Below are 23,139 nucleotides of genomic sequence, written 5' to 3' on the forward strand. Positions count from 1 at the left end.
CCTAAATGTTTGAAATCGAACCCTAAATGTTTGAAACAAAACCTTAGATTTTGAAACAAAATTCTTTTAGAACAGTGAAGTCTCTTCGGTTGCTGAGGTTGAAGGCGGAAATGTGTGATCAGGCGATGAAATGTTGTGATAGAAGAAGAAAAAGGTTTAGAGTGAGAAAGTGTTTCCAAATTTTCTTTGCTTTCTCTGTGTAATGAAGATAGAGAAAAAATAAGGTTAAAAAGTCACCTTTTTGGGGATGGGACATCTGCATGTCTCGTTTGTCGCGAAAATAAGAAAGAGGGAGAATTGAGCGGGAAATAGAGGAGGGATATAGCAGGTAGGTCAATTGTCTTATGAAGATAAGAATGTATTTTCATCTTTTGGGTTTTTTTTTGAGATATTATTCCGGGTTGGGCTTGGATTGGTATTTCGGGGCCAATTTTGGGCCTTAGATTTTTGCTCTCTTTAAAAAAAGTAGTAACCTACCGTTGTTCTATTTCTTAGTTTCTGATATTAGTATGGAGGATAGAATGGAGGATTTATCACCTATGTTGGAGGAATCACCAAATGTGAAAAGAAAAATGAAGAAGAGAAAGGAGTTCATTGGTTGGGGATCAAGGGCTCTCATAGAATTTCTTAACTCCATTGGGAATGACACAACTAAGCCATTGTCACAGTATGAAGTTTATGATATAATCAAGACATATATCCATCAGAACAAACTTACTGACCCCCAAAAGAAAAAGAAGATTGTATGTGACAAAGAACTCCACTCTGTTTTTGGACAAAAGTCGTTTAACCGAAACAGAATCTATGATCTTTTGGACCCACACTTCATTGAGAACCTGGACTCATCGGAAGAGGATGATGAGTTCAGCGATAAGTCCGAACGAGTCCCGAATACTTGCAAAAGGCAGAGAACGGCAAGCACGACGGACAAAAGAAGCAACGAAAAGGAGACAGCCGAGAGAAGAAGTTGTTTTGCTTCTATAATTGTTGAAAACATGAAACTGGTTTACTTGAAAAAGAGTGTAATTGAGGATCTATTCAAGAAGCCAGACTCATTTGAAGACAAGCTAGTTGGAAGCTTTGTGAGAGTCAAATGTGATCCAAATGACTATTTTCAGAAAAATCCTTACCAACTCCTGCAAGTCACAGGTAATACTGTTATGTTTGTGGCGCGTGTGAAAATAGTCCCACATTGAAAATAGGCACTCTAACAACCAAGAGTATAATGCCTAGATCCTTTCTACTTATTGGTAATTAGTTTTTAGTTGGATGATCACAAACTTAACAAATAGGAGTACCTGTAGTTATATGTGATTTGATTTATTGTTACACATCCAATTAAACCATGTTTTATTTTCCTTCTTGATCAAATTTAGCTAATAATGGTGTATTGTTTGGTCTTCTTAGGGGTTGAGAAGACAACAGAGACAGCCAAAAGCGTTTCCGAAGTTATTCTTGAAGTTTCAAATAGGAATGGTGGTATTTCTGTTAGCATGTTGTCAGAGGATGATATAACTGCGGTAAAAATAAGTCCAATAATTCCCTCTAAAGTCTAAGGCATGAGTACTAACGTCAGAGTGCCTCTATATGCAGGCGCCTTTTTTTACTCTGGCCGCCTTCACTCCTGGCAGTTCTTGTGGATTTCAGCATGAGTAGTCCGAGGCCTATGACCTAGGCAGTTCGAGGGCACTCGGACTGGACTCAGTCTGTGTTGTTAAAGCCCAACACAGATTAGGCCCAGTTCGAGTACCCATGGACTTGCCTAGTCTGTGTGGCACGAAGAGAGAAGGTTGGCCTGAGTAAAAAAGAGGGGCACCTGTAGATGCTATCTTAACGCCGGGTGAGTAATCTTGTCATATTAGTTATTAAGTTTCAACTTTGTGATCTTGGTGGCAGGAAGAATGCGAGGACTTGCGTCAGAGAGTGAAAGACGGATTGCTGTCGCTTCAAGGGGACTATTCAGAGAGAGAGAGAGAGTTTGAATAGATTAAACAAAAGAAAGTCCCACATCGGGAAGTAGTCAATGAGTGGCTTTGCTATCATGTATACATAAAGGTCTGATAATGAACTGTAATGAGTACGCAGCCGCGCGATAAGCACAAAGCGAACTATTCTTTCGCCTTTTACTAAAGAATACCGTGTGCTTGTCGCTTCAAGCGGCATACGCCTATTTTTGGAGGGTTTTCTGTCAAAGAAATCCCTTAACAAAATTTTAAAATAAATGTTCATAGGCTTGCTTTGAGAAGGTCCTTTCTATCGTTTGGGTAGATGGGTCTCTTTTCTTTTCTATATACCATACTGAAGTGAGAAAGGGAGATATATGGTGGTGGTTTTTGGATTTGGACGGGGAAGGTTGAGCCTCCTTCTCCAAGATATACTATTGGTCCCTTGTGGCCTTGGCTTTTTCAGATTAGGGTGATGCACGTGTTACATAATGTTGGGCTCTCGGCCTTTTTGTCTCTCCTCCCCAATGGAGCGTGTTGTATGCAGAAGAGGATGAAACAAAGAACACTAACTATATCGACATAACCGGTACATAATTTTGTACGGGGAAAGGATGTTGGTATCTCTTTGGCCTCTGCCATGGGTAAAAGACGTCTCTCCGGGCGGAGTATGTTACATGCGAAAGGATGTTGATATGTCTCCGACTTCTGCTGTAAGTTGGAGAAAAGGAAAAGGACATTGATAGCTCTACCCAGTATGAAGAAAAGTGGATCACAACCAAATGTTGTAGGCAGAAAGATGTTGATATCTCTCCGTTGTAGACAAAAAGAAAAGTAGATCCACAACCAAATGAACATGTTATGCAAAGAAGGGGGCTTGCATTTTTATTAGAGGAGCTTCTTGTTGGACTTCATGCTAATGGGTTGTAGGTGTGTCTGAACTTGTTTGTTGGGTCGTCGCTACTTTGGTTTCTACGTGGTTACTAAGGGGTGTATTAAACTTCAAACTATCTTCCTTGTTGGGATTCTTTTAATAAATATGGACCCATTCTCTCCTCCATCCTTCTCTTCTTTGTGCATTTTAGGTACCATCTATCGCGACGGGAAAATATTGTAATTGTCATTTTAGCATACACGCTAACTACTTTTGAGCTTTAAAATCATTCATTCTAATGTAGTGGTAGAACAAAAAATAATTGGTTAAGAGATGGTTCTTAAAGGTTGAATTAGAAGAAATGAATAAAGTCCCACATTGGAACTATTTAAGGGCTAACATTTCTAGCTTGTATACATAATAATACTCGTTGGAACAATTTCAAATCACGCAGCCACGCAATATGCACAGAGCGAACTATTCTTTCGCCTTTTACTAAAGAATACTGTGTGCATGTTGCTATAAGTGGCATACGCTTATTTTTGGAGGGTTTTCTAAAATAAGAAACCCCTTAAAAAACTTCAATAAAAAAAGTTTATTGGTTTATTTAGTTTGGGTGGACAAATTCTCCTGACTCAGTGATTAGTGTACTTGAGTACCGAGTACGAGCCAGGAAAATCATCTAGTTGAAGCAGCTTGATGTTAGTAGTGAGGTTGTTCCCCGTTTCAAGCGAAGTTATGATTCAGGTATAGCAATCCACTAATGTGAGTAGACCAAATGAAAGGTTGTGCAAGATGGAGAGTTACCATATTTTATTGGAAGGTTTCTGTAGGCGCCTACATGTCTTGGCTCGCCCCTCTTTTGGCGCTCCCTTGGGCTTCGGACTAGCCTGAGTCTTAGTATCTGTTGATCAAGAACATAGATTAGGCCCAGTCACCATGGGGGGTTAGTGAAGGGCGGACCGAAAGCAATTTGTCGAGCGTGGGACTCGCCATTTTTATTGTATAGTTTACTTGAGTTTTTGCTACACTTCATTTGTGTAGATGTTTGTCTCTCCCGTGGAAAGACAAATATTCCCAATCAACCAAAGGCGAGATTCAAAATATGTCAGACTATCACTACTTAGATTTCGTTGTGGGTGTTAGATGTCGCTCTATTTCGACAAAGAAATGTACTAATAAACAAATTTTTACATGAGGTAACTACACGAGTATAATGGAAAAGAACGTCAATTATATCACTACAAAACAGTGTGTCTTAGCGACAGTAGTTACCAGCGGTTTAGATTTCCTTATAGGTGTTTTGGATGTCGCTAATAGTATTCCCTACGGGGGATTTCACGTCGGCTTTTTATACGTTACTAAACAGTTTTCGCGACGGTTTTATTACATTGACGACGGTTTAAAACCGTCGCTAAAAGTTTTTAATTTCCTAGTGCAAGAGGGCCAGTACAGTTTGAGTATAAGAAAAGAAAGGAAGTCCTATATTCGCAACTTTTAATAGACTAGCTCTGCTATCCAGTATACTCAGGGCCCTAATTCGGGACAAAGAAAGTCAAGCAGCCATGCGATAAACACAAAGTGAACTATTCTTTCGCCCTTTAATAAAGAATACCGTGTACTTGTTGCTTCAAGTGGTATACGCCTCTTTCGGAGGGTTTCACAGAACATTTTTTAACATAAATTTATGTGTTTTTGGCGTTTGGTTGAGTTTGATTCAAGATTTTGGCCTGGAGGACAACTTACCTGCCACCAAGTCCATACATAAACCCCACACTAGGCCCTCTGAGAATGTAGAAAAATTGGTTTGTATGACATACCACATTATTCATGCTTTGTTCCAGGCTTCAAGGATCTTGGGTCCAATCCTATTTATCACTACTTAGGTTTTCTTTTCTTTTGTTGCCAAGAGGTGTCTTATACTTAAAAAATGTCATTCTTGTTGCAATTCTTTAGACGCGTTCTATCTTTTATTCGACGTTTTAGACGCGTTCTATCTTTTATTCGACGTTTTAGACGCAATCCAATTTTGATATTTTTTATTTCACGTTTTAGATACAATCCGATTTCGATAAGAAAACATTATTACGATCAGATTTATTCTAATTATAAAATCTACTTGTTGAGATGTAGTAGTAGAATGAGGAAGAAGTTCTCCCCACCCCCAACAAACACATGGATGTAATGTCAAAAACAAGTTAAAATATAGTTCCGCCGGCCTAACCTAGCTCGCGTGGAAGGTTTGGCAGATGTTTTTGATAATTGTTAGACCTAAAAAAGCAGTAAGCTCAGTCCCTCTAACTGGCTGGTTATAGTACTGTTGAAGAAGATAATAACAGGAAAAATAGGACCCATTGTGTTATTTGGATCATGATCCAAGTTATCTACTAGAACTCAAATATTAGAATTGCACTGTAAATGTTTTCAAAATGAAGTAAAGTGAATTAGTGGTGATCTTGTTGATTGCTTCTTTAACTTGAGAACTTTGTTGTTTCTAAATTGTGGTAGTTATACTTAATTAGTGGTGATGTTGTTGATTTACCACGATAGCATAATTCAAAACATAAAACATCGCATTTTTTTTTTTGTTAAAACATAGCATGAAAAATGATAAAAACTCATAAATCTCTAATATTACAAATATGCATCCATATCAATTCATCAAAATATAATTAAAATTCATTATTTATTTACGACATAAAGTGAACTTAATCGAAAGTTGAGGCACACAAAAGTAAATACAAGTTTAAGGGTCAATGAAACAAATTATGTAAATCGTGCAAAGTTCAGATTTGTCTTTTAACCCTTTTGTTCTGATTCTTGATCCAAATTTAAGGAATCAAGTGAAACTTTCTTTTGACCCTTTTTCTTTTTCTCTAACTCTTGCCCCAAATAAGTTTTTGAATTTAGTGAAACTAAAGTCCCGACACAAGTGAGTGATTGAAAAATTGACGAGTAAATTAGCTTACGAATTGTAGGTTTTTTCTGCTCATAGTCATATAGGAGTAAATCCGTCAAACCTTTTTGTAATAGTATGTAACCGTTATTGAGACTCTTCAACGGTTTCACACGTTTATTGAATTTTGTAACATTGTGGTCTTCGGTAATGGTGAAAGCCTTAGTCCAAGAACCATACTCCTTCATCACCCATGCTTCAATTTGATCATTCATCACCCATGCTTCAGTACCATCCTTCCAAACAATACAACATACGCAGAGATAGTTTCCCAGAACACCAAGAGCTCCCTTTGATGACAAAGATTTGGCAATCACTCGGGGTATGGGTACTTGATTAAAACTCTTATCAATCATATCAAATGAAAGTAAAACATTATCGTAGTGTCTCCTCGATCGTGGAGGATGTGGAATTGCCACCCAATAAAGATCCCCATTAAGAAACATACCAGAATTACTTTCATGATAGATCTTGAAAGGAATGTAGGCAATGAATTCCCACGACTTGGAACCTAAAGTATAGAGCCAGACTCGACTTAAATATTCGTAGCGGTTTGAATGTTTATAAATAACATTATCGTTATAAATAACTATAAAATTGTAATCATCAAGCTTGGAATTATAACCGAACCCACAAGAGGGATTTTTACGATTTAATCTATCATTAATAGGTGGTGGTGGTGGTATTTCTTTAAATTCAGTAGTAGATGGGTTCAAGATGTAAAACCTAACACCACCATCATCATTCTTAGTGGTGTAAGAAACCAAACCATTACAAGAACCAACAAGTTGAAGATGGGACTTAAAAGGGATGAATGGGTAATCGTTCCAACGAATAGGTTTACTAGATGATAAGGAATCATGATTAATAGAGTATAATCTATTAGTGATCCTTTGAATGGCAATGAGATTGACTTTGTCTTGATGAATAGCATGATAACTGTGAAGTTTAATAAAATCTGGGTCAGATGATATAGAACACCAAGTTTTACATACTGATCTGAATCTTAAGATAGAGTTGACTGGTAAAAACACAAGGATGTTATTGGTGATGACATCGTCGGGGATCAGAATCGGCATTGAACGTCGTTGTCTTCTTTTGATCATCTTCCTCATTGAAGCTACACAAAATCAGATGTGTGTTTAAAGAGAGTTTTAAAAAGATATGAAGATTGATAAGAGGGAATAAAGACCCAATCTGTATTCTTTTAAGTCGGTTTAGGCAGAAATAGAAGTTTCCTTGAAGTTTACACTACTAGGAAGAGGATACTGCTAACTTTTGTTTTCCGGCCTCCCAAAGACCTAAAAATCTCACTCCTGGTGTGGTTTCTGTTAATTCCGGGGTAAATTTCAACCATAAAACGTATTCGGGTATTTTGATATATTTGAACGGATTCTTACTACTGTGGTCCGGTTTTTGATATATCAAAATTTCATTTTAGATTTCTTATAGTATTGTACTGAAAAAGAATTATTAGAGAGGTCAAGAAGAAAAATGATTTTCGTACCTCACATGACCGCCTCATACATGTAAAAGACCATCTTGCCTGTTGTCTTATATAAGGCAGTAAAAGTGGTAGGCACGTGTTATGTCTAGGTAGTAAGGATGAACCGGAATTGGCTTTTTGACAAATTTGAATGGGTACTTATTATAACGGTCCGGTTTTATGGTAAAAAAACTCGTTCAAAATAAAATAGACCATCCTTTTAAAAATCGGTCGTTTGGTCTGATTTTTCGATTTAAACCTAATTTAAACTTTATTTCACGAAATATTAACAATTAAAGATTATACTGAGGTTAATATCGTGCGCAAGAGATCAAGTGTTGACAAGTCATTATATTTGTTGGATTGACGATATTATTTGAGATTTGTTACCCCCAAGATTAAGTTCTCTCAAATGTTTTAGATCAAACAAGGAATTAGGTGTTTCTCGTGATAATTTGTTACACCGCAACTACAAATGCCTCATATATTTGTTGCATTGCCGACATTGGGATAAAACCTAAGAAATTATTTCCATAAAGATCAAATTATTTCAAATGTTTGAGTTCATATAAGGATTTAGGTATTTCTCCAACCAAATCAGTAAAAGTAATTGAGAAATAACTCAGTAGCTGCAGATCCTTAAGGAATTCTTTAGCGATTCTACTGAAGAAGTAATTGTAATGTAAATTCAAGTATTGAAGACGACTGCAATTTCCCAACTCTTCGGGAATTTTACCAGAGAATTTATTACTTGGACCAATGGTCTGGAGGTGTGTTAACAATCCAATTTCATGTGGTCAATTAATCTCATAACCACTAAGATTGAAGGAAATTACGTTGAGGTTAAGATCACACTTGATAGCTTTCCCACTAACATGGAGTTGTATAGGTAGAGTTCCAACAGCCGCCTGCTAACAACCATTTGGCCAGTTGCTTATAAAAGCACCCTAATTATTTCTCAAACCAAATCAAAATAGTCTTAGTTTTTGCCCAAATGAAGAAAGCAACAAAAATCTTAAGCTTAATTAAGAGCAACTGGTAACTATTTTCCCCCATCACACCAAAATCTTTAAAACTAAATTTATACTAAATCTCTCCGACCAAATCTTTCAAACCAAAATTTTCAGATCAAATCCATCAGACCAAATATAGCAAACCGAATCTTTCACATTAATAATGTTCTATGCAAGTATCCGTTCATCTCCTACAAATAAGTATGACTTGCAATACAACCTACATAGAAATCAAGAGTATTCTTCTTATACAAAAATATCTTAAAGGCAGTGATCATGAATTCCTCTTCAAAAATGTTGATGTGGATTATTATGCTTGTTGTTGTTTTGATTGGTATGAAGATGAACCAAGGAGCAGCATTTTTTATAGATTGTCCCTGCCCTAAGTTTCCATATTGCTGCGGGCAAGAAGGTACGGTAATAGTAGACCATGCCCTTCCCCCTAATTCTATTTAGGGCTTAGACGTGTTGGTGGCACTACATCATAAGTGACATTGTTACTTCCTTTTCTAATAGAGTAAGTCAATGTTATGTCTATCAATATTATAAATAAATAAAATAAGAGGAAGTTATCTTATGCATCTTCTTTTGATTTTGTTATGATAATTTTCTTCCGAAAATATCACTACTTAGTTTGTTCTTTTTTCCTTTACTTCTATTTTGTTGCATAACAGATTGTTGCAAACACGTTTGCAGAAAAACGTAAAGGAGATTGTTGCAAACACGTTTGCAGAATAACGTAAATTTCTGGGTTTTTTTTTGAAAAAAAATATTGAAAGTGGATCTTGTTAGAAAGCTAATGAAAAATCATTTCTAAATATATAATTTTTATAGAAATTCGACATCTCAAACAAATGTTATATCGATTTAAAATTTAAAGAAAAATAAAAGAACTTAGTTACACAAAAAATGGTATTTTAGTATTTGCACACTTTTTTACCTAAATAATAATTTTCAAATGGTTTGTGTTTTTCTACTCATTTTCATATTATTTTAACCTTTCTAGAAATTACCCCATAAAACATTGGTAAGGGCAAAAAAACCACACGAATATTATAATGGCAAAAAACCCGCTAAGGAGGAAATTACGTAAAAAAAAAGATTACAAAATAAAATTAAAAGTGACCTGTGAATCCTTCTATATATCCTAGTCGCTTCGTCTTCAAGTCTTCAACCCACTTCATCCCAAACAACATGATTTTTATTTTCATTAGTTCCTGAATATATGTGAGGTTATTGTTTGATGATGTTCGTCTCGAACAAACAATTGATTGTTCATTGTTTTTTTACGTTTTCTCTTTTCATTAATTTCTCAGCCATCATGTTTGTCCTATTGGTCTACAAATTTACATCAAATAAACAACATTTTCCTTAACTAGAATGAAATCTTTTGTACTAAAATCTTTAAAACTAAATCTTACAGGCCAGCGCTTTGGGGAAAGCTAAATAGTTTCCGGGGTGTGAAATTTTAAAGGGAATATGCAAAATTTTGAAAAGTTTTCGGGGAAACATATTTTATGGGGAATATGGTTCAAAATAAAAAACTCTTCACCTCACCTCCCTCCACCTCACCTCCCTCCACCTCACCTCACCTCCCTCCACCTCACCTCACCTCCCTCCACCTCCCTCCACCTCACATCTCTCTCTCTCCACCTCATCTTCTCTCTCTCTTCTCCGATTAGGTCGCCGGCCGGAAAATTAAAAAAAAAAAAAAATTTCCCTTCGCCGGAGTTTCTAGAGAGAGAGAGAGTGAGTGAAATTTTTTTTTTTCATGGTCGCCGGTCGGAAAATTTTTCTGTCAATCGGAGAAGAGAGAGAGAAGATGAGGTGGAGAGAGAAGATGAGGTGGAGAGAGAGAGAGAGAGGTGAGGTGGGGGTTTTTTATTTTTCCCTCTAACAACTTACAAAACAAAATTGACCAACTTTTGACCAAGTTTTCACACCCCGGAAACTATTTTGCTTTCCCCAAAGCGCTGGCCATCTTATATACCAAAATCTTTAAAACTAAATCTATCAGACCAAATCCATTTAGACAATATCTTTCAGACCAAATCTTTGAGATCAAATCTTTCATGCTAATTAATGTTCTATGCAAGTATATGTCAAAGTCCTATAAATAAGTATGATTCAGTAATACAATCTACAGAATAATCAAGAGTAATCCTATCGGCAACGTCTTAATGGCGATGATCATGAATTCTGGCATTATCTTTTCAAAAATGTTCATGTGGATTGTTATGCTTGTCCTTGTTTTGATTGGTATAAGCATGAATGAAGGAGAAGCTTTTCTAATAAATTGTCCCTGCAAAAAGTATCCAATATGTTGCAGGCCTGAAGTTAACGAAATAATAAATTTTCGTCTCAAGACTGGTTGGTGATATAACTTGCTTTTCTTACAAGAGTATGCCAATGTTATGTGTCTATCAATGTCGTAAATAAAATAAATGAAACAAAGTTATCTTATGTATCTTCTTTTGCTCATGTGATGTTATTTCATTTGAATTGACAATTCAGCCTACAAACTAACTTATTTATAGCAAAACTATTTGTAGTAATACATTCTTTTTATCTTCACCACTAGTTTTGTCTACTTAAAGAACTATAGGCCTTTCTTTCAGTCTTTACGTAAGATTATCTTATGACACAGACAAATCTTTTAACATATAACAGTTTGTGTATCAACGTGGATCCTTGGCTCTTTCTAGCCTTCCACATATGTTCAGGTTATTCTGAGCTCGAGGGACCGAACTCTTCTCTGGTGATCTCTCAGCTCCGAGCCTTTGACCAGAAAACCCCCCTTCAAGATCCACCTTCCCATGCCTCGAGGGAGTATATGGAGCTCAATGTGTCGGGTTGGTTTCCGCATATCTCCCGTACTTCTCCGAGACCCAAAACAGAGTTTTACTAGAGCTGACTCAGTTTCTTTTCTTGGCTCGTCTCTAAGTCAAATCAGGGTTCAAGGCCCCTAGGAGACTTATGCCGCCACCCGCGTCAGGGCTCAGGTGGCAAGGCTCTGATGGACCCGCCCCTTGATGACTTTAGTGAAGGTTGCCCCACTATTCATGTTAGATTTGTTCATGCAATCTTACGTAGTTGATGCTAGTTGTAAGACATCTGAGATTTCGCTAATAGCATTAGACTATATCAAAAAAGACCAACAATACCAACTCTCCTTAGCTTTAACCACATATATGAAGACGAGGACTGAATAGTAAAGCGAGGGAATTTTTTGGTTAGAAAACTGGGAAACCAAAATTTCTTCAGGAAAATGATCTCTGGTCGGAGAGATTAGAGGCAGTCGGTATCTTTTCGCTTTAAGCTCTTAGCAGAGATGAAACGAGTGATGTTAGAATGGAAATGATCGAAAAAAGAAGCGCATCAACCTATAAAACTTTTCAGAGCCAAATGTTTGACTAATGATTGAGGTGCAAACAACTGTTACATTTGAAGTCTTTCATAAGATTTGTAATTTGATGTGTACACTTGAGTTTTCACGAATTCACAGATGCAAACAATCAGGTCAGAAAGCTAACACATAGAATACGTTCAGACGCATGTGGAACAGAAGTAAGCATCATTTGATGTCGTCAAAGAAACCATGCCGCTACAATGCCAATAAAGCTAATTTGGTCGTCAAATTGCAAGCAATTTCAGTAGTTTGGTATTGAGTTGGGTAATATGCTCTAGCTCAATAAGAGCTATTGTCATTTGTTTTGTTAATCCTGCATATTTCCAGTTAATGACAAGCTTCACCACCACCATCACACGACCATCACCACCAGAGCAGCTTCAACCCCACCACCACCACTATACCTGCACCACCAACACCATATCTTAATTATCTGAATTCCTCAAATTTGACCCATAGTAAATAGGGCTGACGTGGGTGAACTCCTTAGAAATTCATCAATAGAAGGTAGAGAGGTAAGCAGTAGCGCAGAGATTATTGGTAATGCCTCATTGAAACAAAACATCACATAAACAAAATAGAATGACATTATTCTTCAACGTTTATGTTGTTGAACTCTAATTGAAGGTCCATCATTAGCAGCCTCGCAGTAAATGGGTCGGACTCGGATTTCGGGCCTGTTTGACAACACAACTCCGCTTAGGCCAGAATGACTTCCTATACATAACATTAGAACCAAAGACTTCCTCTTATTGGATCATTTTGATCATTGGCTTCCTTTTTGAACTTGAGATATCTTGCTAGGCCCAGACAACGCACCCTGACCTCGTTCCCACCCCTAGTTCGACCTAGCTCAAGAATCTCTTCGCTTCTTCATTTATCTGCATTTGTCTCCATCACACCACAGAAGTTAACAACTCTCTCTCTCACTCGCTCTCAAGATTTTTGGGGACGTCCGTACTTCAAAGAGTTGAAAATGGATGAATGATGGTTGATAATGTATAACGTACATACCAAATATTATATCACAGAGTACTGTTCATGTTGATAATGGTGTAAACAAACTAACACAAACACATAAAACAGAAATTATTTGTTGATTAAGAAAGTAACTAATGCAACATCATAGTCCTAACTCCTAATCCAAAGTGATAATTAAGTATCTAACAAGAGTATCTAATTATCCGCCACAAGTTCTCGGAAGTCGGAACAATGAAAAAATATAATAAGAAGTACTTATGTTATATATGAACATTTATAATCTCATCTCTAGTGGATTTCAGAAGAAAAACCAAATTAAGAGAGTAAAAGCTAAGAGACTTCCGTCACGTACGTACCCTTTAAGTTGATAAGAGATGCAGTAGATTCCTCCATGGCCTCTTGCATTACGTACTCTTAACAGCTTTTGTCATCAACTTGTAAAGAGCGAACCCACCCAAGTGGCATCCAGTCATTTTAGTGGTGAGTTTCTCCAACTCACTCTGAAATTGCCTAACCGTATCAGTAATAACAAACATATATATATATATACATATATAGGGGGGGGGGGGGGGGGGGGGGGTGGGTGGGGAGAGAGAGAGAGAGAGAGAGAGAGAGAGAGAGAGAGAGGGAAAAGAAAGGGTGTTTCTTTTCCATATAAGAGTCACCCATGTTGCACCATGTGGACCAAACTCTCAAATCACTAAAGTTCAGTACCGGAAAAGTGAACATATAATGTCTGGTGCGGAAGAGTGCCACTTAGTTATGCTATTGACATAGTGAGTGTAGTGGCACTCCCCATACATACATATATATATAGTCCATAATCGACGTATTAGTTCTTGAAACTTCGATATGCACTAACCTGTGATACAGTATAAAGCTGAGTAGACTCGTAGCCATCTTGTGCTCTTGAATATAGTTGTTGAATTGCCTCGGAATCAAGACTACATTTCATGAAGAAAAAGGCAGCCGGTCTGACATTTAACTCTCTACAAGATATACCAATAAAAACAATATCACTCTGCAACCAAGAAGAAAAATCTGTGTCAGAAATCGAGTGAAGGAGGTTATAAATTTTCAATCTTTAATCTGATTTCTACCCATAGATGGAAAACGAATTAAGATGCATATCTACCACAAAAAATAAATTTACTAAAAGTTCTGTAACTTAACAAGAGACGGTGCAGGTACTCCAATTTCTTCAACAACTTCACGAATAACGCTATCAAACATTTCCTGAGAAACCTTCATGTTTAAATCCTCCGAAATTGAGATCTTTTGCTCATATTGATGAGTTGAAATTCCAATTTCATTGGGCTGCAAAACGTTACAAAATAAATTAGGACCATTATCTCAAGATGAAATGAATTATGGACACATAAAATGTGATTTACAAAATCAGAAACAAACATCTGAAATCTGAATTGGAACCCAATTCAGATTTCAGATCTGAAAAAATAAAAAAACAAACAGCACCTTAATCATCACAGATGTGAGATACCTCTGGATGGCCTCCTGGGAAAACAAAGTAGCCCGGACACTCGCCAACATTCTTGCTTCTTTGCAACAAAAGAATCTTTTTATCAGTGGTTTCTACAATTGCACCATTACCCAATGGACTTGATGTGTGTTGACACCGAACAGAGTCATCTGGAAATCAGTACTAAATATAGTTAGAGAGTACAAAAGATAAGAGTTAAAAGTAAAATAACATTCATTTTAAATAGATATGGTGAATGTACTCATTTCCAGATCGGCGTTTCTTACATGGGTGCTTCTACAAAGACGAGTTAACTTTCTCAGATAGTTCATCTATATAAGTAACAACGAAGTGAAATAAGAATATGCCAACCATGGACTAATGCTTAAAACCATGTCAATTGCAGCCAACAGAATAAGCACTCGTAATGTAAAGACGTCTGAGCCATAATTGAATTAAGTTGTGCAGACTACCTTCTGAAGGAACAAGAAACTTCTTCCACTGAGCACTTAGGTTTGTGCCAACAAAAGTTCTGAAAAGCAAATAGTGCTATGAATTACTATATTTCAACTTAAACTCAGCCATTGCGATATAGGAAGAGAACCCTAGTGATAAGACGTTAAGAGACTTTGTAGTAGTGAACTAGCCTCTATTAACAGATGTATATGTTATAGTGTACAATAACATACTAAGAGATGTATATATTCTTGCTTTAATCATGTTCTGAACTCCTAGTAAATAATTTTCACACAGATAATAATACTGAAACTTCTACAAACAAGGCAACTTTTCTCGACATTTTCAAGTTTCACCATGCTGACACTCAACATCCGATTTGATAGGACTAAAGTTTATGAAAGTCCAACTTCTCGTGCTAAAGATCCCAATGGTGAGTGACTATTTTCAAAATAAAATCAACATTATACGCACCTCCTTTTGGTCTCATGTACCTTTTTGACTAACGGTTTACAGCCTATCAGAACATAAGGGTAAAAATAGTCCTACATCTCTAGTAACCAAGAATACAATATATAGGTCTTGTCCACTCATTGTCAATTGGTTTTGAGATGGATGGGCGCAAACTAAACATGGTTCCAGAGCAAGGCACACGGGGTAGGCGCAATGGCAACACGTGCTCCATATTAGGCTCAAAGAATGCCACATGTGAGGTGTGAGGGGCGTGTGAGAATAGTCTCATATTAGAAAAGGGTAATCCAGTGCGCTGAAGAATATAATATCTATGTCCTTTACACTCGTTGCCAATTGGTTTTTCAGTTATATGACCACAAACTTATCATACGGGCTGTTTATATAGGTTACCCAATGGGTAGACTCACATGGGCTAATCAGTGTATATTGACCATATTCGAACCTACTAACCTAGTTCCTCAAAAAACACAAGGCATCAACCACGCTAGACTACTACTCTATCAGGCCCTGCACATGGACAGCTAACAAATATACAGGATCAAAATTCTTGCGGAAAATGAAATTTGCCAAGTACTACTGCCTAAATAACATATAATAGTTCAGAACTAACTAACGAAGTAATTCTCGAAGCATTTGAAGGGACAAAGATAGATACCTGTAATCCGTCAATCGGAGGTGCAAACAGACATTAGGCTCTTCGTTCTCACTACGTCTACATCGTATCGAATGGCCTCCGTACTGTAAAATGAATAAACCAAACAAATGAATTACGTAATGAGTTACCCACGGAAATGACACTCGTGAAAAATGTGAAATTCCATACTATAGTCTCCCCATCTATTACTATTTAATGATACTTGACATAAGGGAACCAGACATATGCAGCAAACCTATTCGTCCAACCTTGATTTGGATAAACCAAATTGTTTCCCTAGAATAAGAATATGAAATCAGCGGCAATAAATAATCAAGCTGAAAATAGGAACAAATCACATACTCTAAACTTTGTGCCATTGAAGAAAGACTGGTTTTCTTGTACCCTTTGATCCCAAATCTATAGAAATAAAATCCCAAAAATAAAATGAAAGATCATAGTGAGATAATGAAGAATGTTCTTCAATAATTCAAGAAAGAGAAAAAGTATAAAAGAATTTGTAGGTTTACCTGAGTGATGGAGTTTTCTAGAGTAAGACCAGGATGAGGAATTCTATCATAAGAGGGACTAAAATCGACACAAACCTTCAAATTGTTCATCAACAAAGTAAAGATTAGCTCCTTAGAAAAACAACAAAACAGAATTAAGGACTGAACAGAGAAAATGGGGTGGGGGGAAATACTAACCTGAGATGGGGAAAGACCAGCGGGGCATGTTAAGAGAAGCTTGTAGAGAGGAGAATTATCGGTTCTATCAGAATCCATAACTGATCTTATTTTCTAACCAAAACAAAATCAAGAAAATTGGTTTTAGTCCGCAGAAAATTGGTTTTAGTCCGCAGAAAATTGGTCATGACCGGATTAATGTGTGCTTCCCACAAGACTAGATGCCCTGCCTAGTGTCTACGACCATATTCTTGGACAAACTTATGGTATGACGTTTGCTAGGATGGCACACAAAAGCATATATGTCTCGAGGATCAAAGACGAGGTCGATGAGGGCCCAAAGCTTCCTTATGCTATGCACGGAAAGTGTCTGATGCATTTAAGTTTAGAACAAAGACGAGAGCGTCACAAAACAAAAACTTCGCTACTATAGGAGGGGGCGGTCTCCCTTCCTCATATGCATCCAGCATATGCCAAGACCTTATGGATGGAACATTCGCTTATCCTAGCAAGTGCGCACGAAAGTGAGCATCTTTGTGGTGCAACCCACAAAGTCGGCCTAACATATGTTAGAGGACATAGTCATAGGAGCCGACACGGGACGGTACCTGGAGATAGGTTACTTCGGGTTCCTTTGGGAGTTGGACTTCATGTACTCGTGGCGAGTTGGCCTGTGTTGCATGCTAGCCTCTACCATTGGAAGGATTTAGCTATTCAAGGGGCCAAACTTTGATGTGCTATGTTGGGCATACGGGAGCTAAGATAGCTTATGGCACGATGGATATTCCTATGCCCAATGGTCGGATGGAAGTCAAGATGCGTGTGTACCGGATGTTTGAGACTAGATGGCAAGCTCCACATATGTGGCTTGGTGTGTTTGGCACTATTGTTGGTATCCTTTATGATGGGAGAAAGTTTAGGACTCAAGGAAGCGTTATACGAGACGGTACGAGCTATGCTCGTATGTTGGGACGATGTGGTGTCATGTCGCATTATTGGCGAGACCAAGATGACTTGATGGTCGATATGCTCCGAGATGTTCGAGAAGGTTGGCAGTGTACTGTGCGGGAGTGCATAGCGCCGCATGGTTCGTTGGGAATTCATATTGCATTTCGACTTATGTGTTTTGAACGTACTATGTCGGGTCGCCCTAACAGTCCATGACACTAGGTAGAAGCAGAAAAACAAATCAGAGAAAATAAAGTATATTTTTGGTGTTTTTGAAGAATATAACAATAGGTCCAAGTTATAAAGTTTGGGTTTTCAAACTCAAGTCTTAGAGAGAGAGAAGATGTGTCGGTTACTTAACTTTCTTTGAGGGGAAGGAAACTAACAACAAACAAAAGTGATATCCAGCAGGCTGAGGCCGTATTAATGGGGGCCGCTCATGGTCGAAGGAGTCGGAACGGTACTAACGGTCATTCTCACAACAATCAAATACCATTTGGAGTTCCTTCTTCTTCTTCTTATATAATAAATCCCACACCACCATTACCACCACCACCACCAAACCCTTCTTCATCTTCTTCTCAATCCAACGAGGAATACCCTACTACTACTACAATTTCTAACATGTCACCATCATCTTTGCCTTATGCTCATGTTGACTGTAATTTGAGAGCTCTTGCTGGTCAAGCTCAGGGTTTTGGTAGGTTCGCCATTGGTGGTCTCAATGGACCTCTTTATCATGTCACTACTTTAGCTGGTATATATACATACACACCCTTTTCTTTCATTTCTCTCTTTTTCTTTTTTTAATTTTAGAGGTTCTGAAATGTTTAGAAAATGATTATGATCTTGAGATATTAGGGTTCTACTTGATCCTTTTTAGATTCAACGCGAGAATGTGATTGTTTGTTCTTCTGAGTTTGTCATACAATTTGGGTTTTACTTTTTCTAATGATTTGGATTAGGGTTTTGATTTTGGTATCTTTCAGAGCTCAATTGAGCTATATCTTGATGAATCAGAACTCAAAATTAAATTTTTTTTTTATTTTATACATGAAAATTGTATGTAAATGAGAAAATATGGGTTTGGGTTTCAAGCTATTGTTTTTTTTTTTTAAATTTCGTATTGTTTCAGAAACTAATCATTGATTATAATGGATATGATGAGACTTAGGGAGAAGAACATTTTAATGGTGTTGTTCTCTTGTTTTTCTGAATTTAGTAGTGGGATGAGAGGATCAAAACATAATTTTGTTTTTCGATCAAAGCTAGTTCGGACCAGTGGAACTTTGACTATAGACAGGATGAGAGAACTAAGGATTTCCATATGTCTACTTGTTTGATATGATTTTTACCGAGTATGCGATAAATAATTTGTAGGTTCAAATTTCGCATTTTGGATTCTCTTTGGAAATGCTAAAATAGTATTCTTTTCAGTACTAGCATTTGATGGTGGCACCAGTTTCCTTATAAATGCTTCCTGTTTTGGGTTTGTGTAGATGACGGACCTGGATCACTTCGTGATGGTTGCCGTAAAAAAGAACCTCTATGGATTGTATTTGAAGTTTCAGGTACCATTCATCTGTCATCTTACTTGGCCGTTTCGTCATATAAGACAATTGATGGCCGAGGACAAAGGATAAAGTTCACGGGCAAGGGTCTAAGGCTGAAAGAATGTGAACACGTGATCATATCCAATCTAGAGTTTGAAGGCGGTAGAGGACATGATGTTGATGGTATTCAAATTAAACCTAAATCAAAGCATATATGGATAGATCGCTGCAGTCTCTGTGATTATGATGATGGGCTAATCGATATCACACGAGAGAGCACAGATATTACTATTTCTAGGTGGGTAGGTGATAAACCCCAGTTTATGGAATTAAGAACTGTAGTTGCAAGTAGTTTATATGAGAAGCTTTTAGTTTTGTTTTATGATAAAGTTTATTGTATTTACAGATGCCATTTTATTCGGCATGACAAGACGATGCTTATCGGAGCAGATCCTACTCACGTTACTGATAGATGCATTCGAGTTACCATTCACCACTGTTTCTTTGATGGGACTCGACAGAGACATCCTCGTGTTAGATATGGGAAGGTTCACTTATACAACAATTACACGAGAGATTGGGGCATATATGCTGTTTGTGCTAGTGTAGAATCACAGGTATCAAAATCTTAACTTTCCCTTCAATATTCAGCTTGTCCTCTTAACTTATATTTTTCCGCAGATATATTCCCAGTGCAACATATATGAAGCAGGAAAGAAGAAGGAGACATTTAAGTATTATACCGAGAAGGTAATTTTTGTCGTACTTCAATCATACTACTTCATCATAGCTGCTTATGGTTTTATTGTTTATGTACGTGATAAATTATTCTGCTTCGTTCTGAAAAAACAACAACCCCTAAACTAATAATTACAGTGTCATTTTGTGGCGTTTTAGAGGCTTAGGTTTGTATATACAGGCAAGAACCATAAAGGCGAACTTGTTGTCATTCTATTTGTGTTACTATTCTGATTTTTGTTAATGATGCAACCACTTTGTTGCATATTTATATATACATGCTTCGAACATGACTTGTCCTTTTTCTAGCTTATCTTTGTTAATCGTGTTAGACATTCTCTCTATTTCGGTAGGTATAATGTGAGATTTTGTATGTAAATCGGAACTTGCAGAAAATCATTTTAGGACCATAAATTCCACTCTAGGTTGATGTCTATTTGTATAATGTAAAAATGTTTATCAAGTTGGGTGGTCTTGGGCCTATCTCAACCCAAAAGCTCGAGAGGTGAGGTTTCTTCCCCACTTATAAACTAACCATCTACCCCTTCTACAACTAATATGGATTATCTCAACCATATCTGCACCACATATAGTATTTTCTGTTTTAACTTTGATGGACTGTTGGGTGGAGACTTGTCATTTCCCACAGTAAGGTGGTCTTGGACCTCTCTCTTGACCCAAAAGGTAGCTCAACAGGGTAAGGATTTCCCTCACACTCATAAATTGAGCACCTTCTTCTTCTGGCATTATCCAAACAATCCACCTATCTCAAGAGGTGAGACACTCGACCCGCTTATGAACTACTAACATGCCCCTTCCACAGCCAATGCGTGATCGTCAAAACATACCCGAGAGCAAAACTATATAGGACTTAATCTTTACACGTAATGATATCCATGTTTAGTTAATATGCATTGTTCCCTATATCTCAGTATCGTTCATCTTTCGCTATTTTCATCTTTACACGTCTTTGTGGTGGGCAATCCAGCACTTCAATGTTGGAGTTCTACCACTACTATCCCAACCTCAACTCTTTAAGTGGTTCTGCTTTCACCTTTCCCGCTCTTTAATAGAATCTACTCTTACAGATAACTTTTTTTCCGTCGAACGGCTATGAAATGGTTGATATTGTTCGTATTAAATGCAGGCACCAGACAAAGAAGAAGCCTCGTCTGGCCATATAATATCACAAGGAGACATCTTTCTAAATGGAGCTCAACCGTGTCCTATGCAAGGAGCTTCTGAAATCAATGTGTTTCATCCTAGTGAGTTCTACCCAGCATGGACAGTTGAAGCTCCGTGTGATAATCTTAAAGAGGTTCTCAAACTTTGTACCGGATGGCAGTCACTTCCAAGACCCACTGAACACACTGTGATTGCTTAAAACCTTTAAATGGTTTAACGTGAGCGATATTTTACTGTTTGTAGTCGTGAGTGATATTTTACTTTTTGGTTGTGTTTTAAGTTGCTAAAAGATGAAGTTAGATTGTTGTGAACTCAAATAAGAAGGATTTGCATCTTCTAGTTATGAAAAATGTAACATAATTGATGTCAAAAAATTGGTTTGATAAGTTTGGAACAGAATGATACCTGTGATTGCGTGTTTGAGCTAGTATCAAATGCAACCCATCAGCGATGAGTTTGATGTGCTTCTGCAAGAGCAGGACTAAATCTTTCCGAACAATTCTTTGCTCTTAAGATGAAGTTGCGAGCCATGTTTGAAAAAACGGACGAGGCGTATGCCTCGAGCCACGCCTTGAGGCAAGGCAGTCTCAAGGCACCTTGAGGTGTACGTATTTTAGGCCATGAGAAAAATGGATGTATTTTAGGCTAAGCGGACTTGTTATGCTATGGTAATAGACTTTTTACAAAATCGATGCCATTGTCTTTAACTCTTTCTTTTCGAATTTTACACATCGAGGCACTGCCTCACCCTGCGAGGACCATTCGACTTGAGGCGTAAAAACGTATTTTTAAACTTTAGTTTAGGGTGTCCAAGAATCACTTGTTGAAGAAAGAATAGGTTATTAATATGAAACCTATGGCACTATCACAAAAGACCGCATAGCGCAGTGGATTAGCGCGTTTGACTTCGGATCAAAAGGTCGTGGGTTCGACTCCCACTGTGGTCGCTTCAATTTTTCAAACTTTTCTTTTTTTTTTTTGCTTTCAAACCTTAATTAATGCTTTGTTCGTTTTTGCCCTTTTCTTTCATTGTGATAATTTCAAAATGAAAACGTTTTAAAAATGTGAAATAAGATCATGTGTTAATTCAAATGGGATCTTTACAAATCTTTGACATGAAAAATATTTGATCCAACCTGACCAAACAACAAACACATTTATTGAATTGGGTTCCCATCACCGGGTCAAAATCCCTAAATCTAGAAGGCGACAGTCATATAAATATACTATACGCCCCTTTGTCACTTCTCAACTGTTTTTCCCTGCTGACCGAGATATGTTACCTTTAGTTTTTTTTTGTTGAGATATATGTTACCTTCAGTGAGGAGTCTGAAATGAAATACAAAAACTTCAACAAAATGATAATCTTTGATGCCATCAAATGGCACATCACACACAATTGCATCTGTCTCCACACTTATTAACTCAAAATATTTATGAATTATCAGTTGTGTCATGCAGAATATAACCTAATAAGTAATGGACTTGATTTCACAAATCACAATAATTTGTATCCCTTCTCTTCCCCAATAGATTATGTATAATTGCCACCATATTCCAAAGAGATAATCACCCCATTTTAAGTGGATTCCAGATTAATTTAGATTTTCTTTTTACCTGGTAGTAAAAACTTCATCTGCTAATCACTCTACAAACTTCATTTGCTAATCACTCGTTTTCTTTTGAGTTGGTGGGTCGAGGCAATTTACCCATCCAACCACACACCGGATGGCCCTACAAGGAGATGCCACATCAAAATAACACATGAGAAAAACCAGAGTTTCATGTTTAAAGTCAATAAAAGCAGAAAAAACCCTAAACCGCGTACAAGTCCTTTCAGAAAAAAAAAAAAAAAGTACAAATGACCATCACAAAAGAAAAAGTCACCATCGCAAATATTGTCCTTTCAACAAAAAAAAAAAAAACCCATCAAATACTATCACCTCATGTTCTTTCTAGAAAATGACATATGTGGCACGAGACTCTATCCACAACTTCTATCTAATAGCATCTCAAATGCAAAACTCAAAAGAAGACATAAACTTGGACACGACAAACACTAATCGAGATTTTATTTTTGGGTGACAAAACTATTTCTCAGTTCTTTTGTGTCCGCAATACAAATTTTGTTGTTATATTTGTATAAGTTGACGTGATTATTTCGTAAAAAATAATTAGATATTTTGAAAATATATAAAGATTTGATTTCTGTTAGTTGAAATTCATATATTGATGAGTTGGATAATTATATCATCTCTAATGCAAAACTCTATTAAACCTTTGTATCACTTGCAACAAAAAAAAATCTCTATATCAAGTCTGG

General features: G+C 37.1%; 4 protein-coding genes, 3 non-coding genes and 1 pseudogene across 9 annotated transcripts; 6 read left to right on the top strand and 2 right to left on the bottom strand.

The window, feature by feature from the left end:
- The first annotated feature begins 509 nt into the window (after nucleotides 1–509).
- On the top strand, nucleotides 510–1,656 carry LOC147565705 (uncharacterized protein At5g08430-like). The gene is made up of 3 exons (XM_086652384.1): nucleotides 510–1,149; nucleotides 1,408–1,520; nucleotides 1,594–1,656. Exons 1-3 carry the CDS (start codon nucleotides 510–512, stop codon nucleotides 1,654–1,656), a joined length of 816 nt encoding a protein of 271 aa, XP_086508510.1.
- A 427-nt stretch (nucleotides 1,657–2,083) lies between these two features.
- On the top strand, nucleotides 2,084–2,200 carry LOC147565706 (U5 spliceosomal RNA). Its single transcript, XR_015231539.1, has one exon. It is a non-coding gene; the product is annotated as a U5 spliceosomal RNA (small nuclear RNA).
- Nucleotides 2,201–3,269: 1,069 nt separating this feature from the next.
- LOC147565707 (U5 spliceosomal RNA) lies at nucleotides 3,270–3,386 on the top strand. Its single transcript, XR_015231556.1, has one exon. It is a non-coding gene; the product is annotated as a U5 spliceosomal RNA (small nuclear RNA).
- Nucleotides 3,387–4,378: 992 nt separating this feature from the next.
- On the top strand, nucleotides 4,379–4,489 carry LOC147565708 (U5 spliceosomal RNA; annotated as a pseudogene).
- A 1,127-nt stretch (nucleotides 4,490–5,616) lies between these two features.
- Nucleotides 5,617–6,852, bottom strand: LOC147565709 (F-box protein CPR1-like). The gene has a single exon (XM_086652392.1). The coding sequence runs from the start codon at nucleotides 6,850–6,852 to the stop codon at nucleotides 5,617–5,619; it is 1,236 nt and encodes a 411-aa protein (XP_086508518.1).
- Nucleotides 6,853–12,515: 5,663 nt separating this feature from the next.
- Nucleotides 12,516–16,665, bottom strand: LOC147565710 (nudix hydrolase 9-like). 3 transcript variants are annotated; one of them, XM_086652212.1, is made up of 10 exons: nucleotides 16,414–16,627; nucleotides 16,237–16,311; nucleotides 16,070–16,126; nucleotides 15,728–15,810; nucleotides 14,616–14,674; nucleotides 14,164–14,312; nucleotides 13,836–13,979; nucleotides 13,525–13,683; nucleotides 13,019–13,162; nucleotides 12,516–12,562 (listed from the first exon to the last, which is right to left on the bottom strand). In XM_086652212.1, the coding sequence occupies exons 1-9, from the start codon at nucleotides 16,489–16,491 to the stop codon at nucleotides 13,067–13,069; spliced, it is 900 nt and encodes a 299-aa protein (XP_086508338.1). In that variant the 5' UTR covers nucleotides 16,492–16,627; the 3' UTR covers nucleotides 12,516–12,562; nucleotides 13,019–13,066. The 3 variants fall into 3 exon arrangements, with proteins under 3 accessions (XP_086508338.1, XP_086508337.1, XP_086508339.1); XM_086652211.1 differs by lacking the exon at nucleotides 12,516–12,562 and having other exon boundaries at nucleotides 12,760–13,162; nucleotides 16,414–16,665; XM_086652213.1 differs by lacking the exon at nucleotides 12,516–12,562 and having other exon boundaries at nucleotides 12,760–13,172; nucleotides 13,534–13,683.
- A 901-nt stretch (nucleotides 16,666–17,566) lies between these two features.
- Nucleotides 17,567–21,504, top strand: LOC147565711 (putative pectate lyase 4). Its single transcript, XM_086652214.1, has 5 exons — nucleotides 17,567–18,097; nucleotides 18,840–19,191; nucleotides 19,300–19,510; nucleotides 19,575–19,643; nucleotides 20,779–21,504. The coding sequence occupies exons 1-5, from the start codon at nucleotides 17,767–17,769 to the stop codon at nucleotides 21,013–21,015; spliced, it is 1,200 nt and encodes a 399-aa protein (XP_086508340.1). The 5' UTR covers nucleotides 17,567–17,766; the 3' UTR covers nucleotides 21,016–21,504.
- Nucleotides 21,505–21,689: 185 nt separating this feature from the next.
- Nucleotides 21,690–21,763, top strand: TRNAR-UCG (transfer RNA arginine (anticodon UCG)). The gene has a single exon. It is a non-coding gene; the product is annotated as a tRNA-Arg (tRNA).
- Nucleotides 21,764–23,139: the final 1,376 nt, after the last annotated feature.

The sequence above is a fragment of the Eschscholzia californica genome, unplaced genomic scaffold (genome assembly GCF_041429995.1).
Source record: "Eschscholzia californica isolate CP2 unplaced genomic scaffold, dmEscCali1.0.p SCAF_1, whole genome shotgun sequence".
NCBI classification, from domain to species: domain Eukaryota; kingdom Viridiplantae; phylum Streptophyta; class Magnoliopsida; order Ranunculales; family Papaveraceae; genus Eschscholzia; species Eschscholzia californica.

Bases quoted from the DNA above. Each gene is read 5' to 3' on its own strand.
- LOC147565705 (XM_086652384.1), top strand. From the start codon at position 510: ATGGAGGATAGAATGGAGGATTTATCACCTATGTTGGAGGAATCACCA. The intron at 1,150-1,407 runs GTAATACTGTTA...TGGTCTTCTTAG, and splicing joins CCAACTCCTGCAAGTCACAG to GGGTTGAGAAGACAACAGAG. The intron at 1,521-1,593 runs GTAAAAATAAGT...CTCTATATGCAG, and splicing joins CAGAGGATGATATAACTGCG to GCGCCTTTTTTTACTCTGGC.
- LOC147565709 (XM_086652392.1), bottom strand. From the start codon at position 6,852: ATGCCGATTCTGATCCCCGACGATGTCATCACCAATAACATCCTTGTG.
- LOC147565710 (XM_086652212.1), bottom strand. From the start codon at position 16,491: ATGGATTCTGATAGAACCGATAATTCTCCTCTCTACAAGCTTCTCTTA. The intron at 14,313-14,615 runs GTAGTCTGCACA...ACTGATTTCCAG, and splicing joins GTTTCTTGTTCCTTCAGAAG to ATGACTCTGTTCGGTGTCAA. The intron at 13,684-13,835 runs GTTAAGTTACAG...TCTTGGTTGCAG, and splicing joins GAGTACCTGCACCGTCTCTT to AGTGATATTGTTTTTATTGG.
- LOC147565711 (XM_086652214.1), top strand. From the start codon at position 17,767: ATGGGGGCCGCTCATGGTCGAAGGAGTCGGAACGGTACTAACGGTCAT. The intron at 19,192-19,299 runs GTGGGTAGGTGA...TTGTATTTACAG, and splicing joins ACAGATATTACTATTTCTAG to ATGCCATTTTATTCGGCATG. The intron at 19,511-19,574 runs GTATCAAAATCT...ATTTTTCCGCAG, and splicing joins GTGCTAGTGTAGAATCACAG to ATATATTCCCAGTGCAACAT.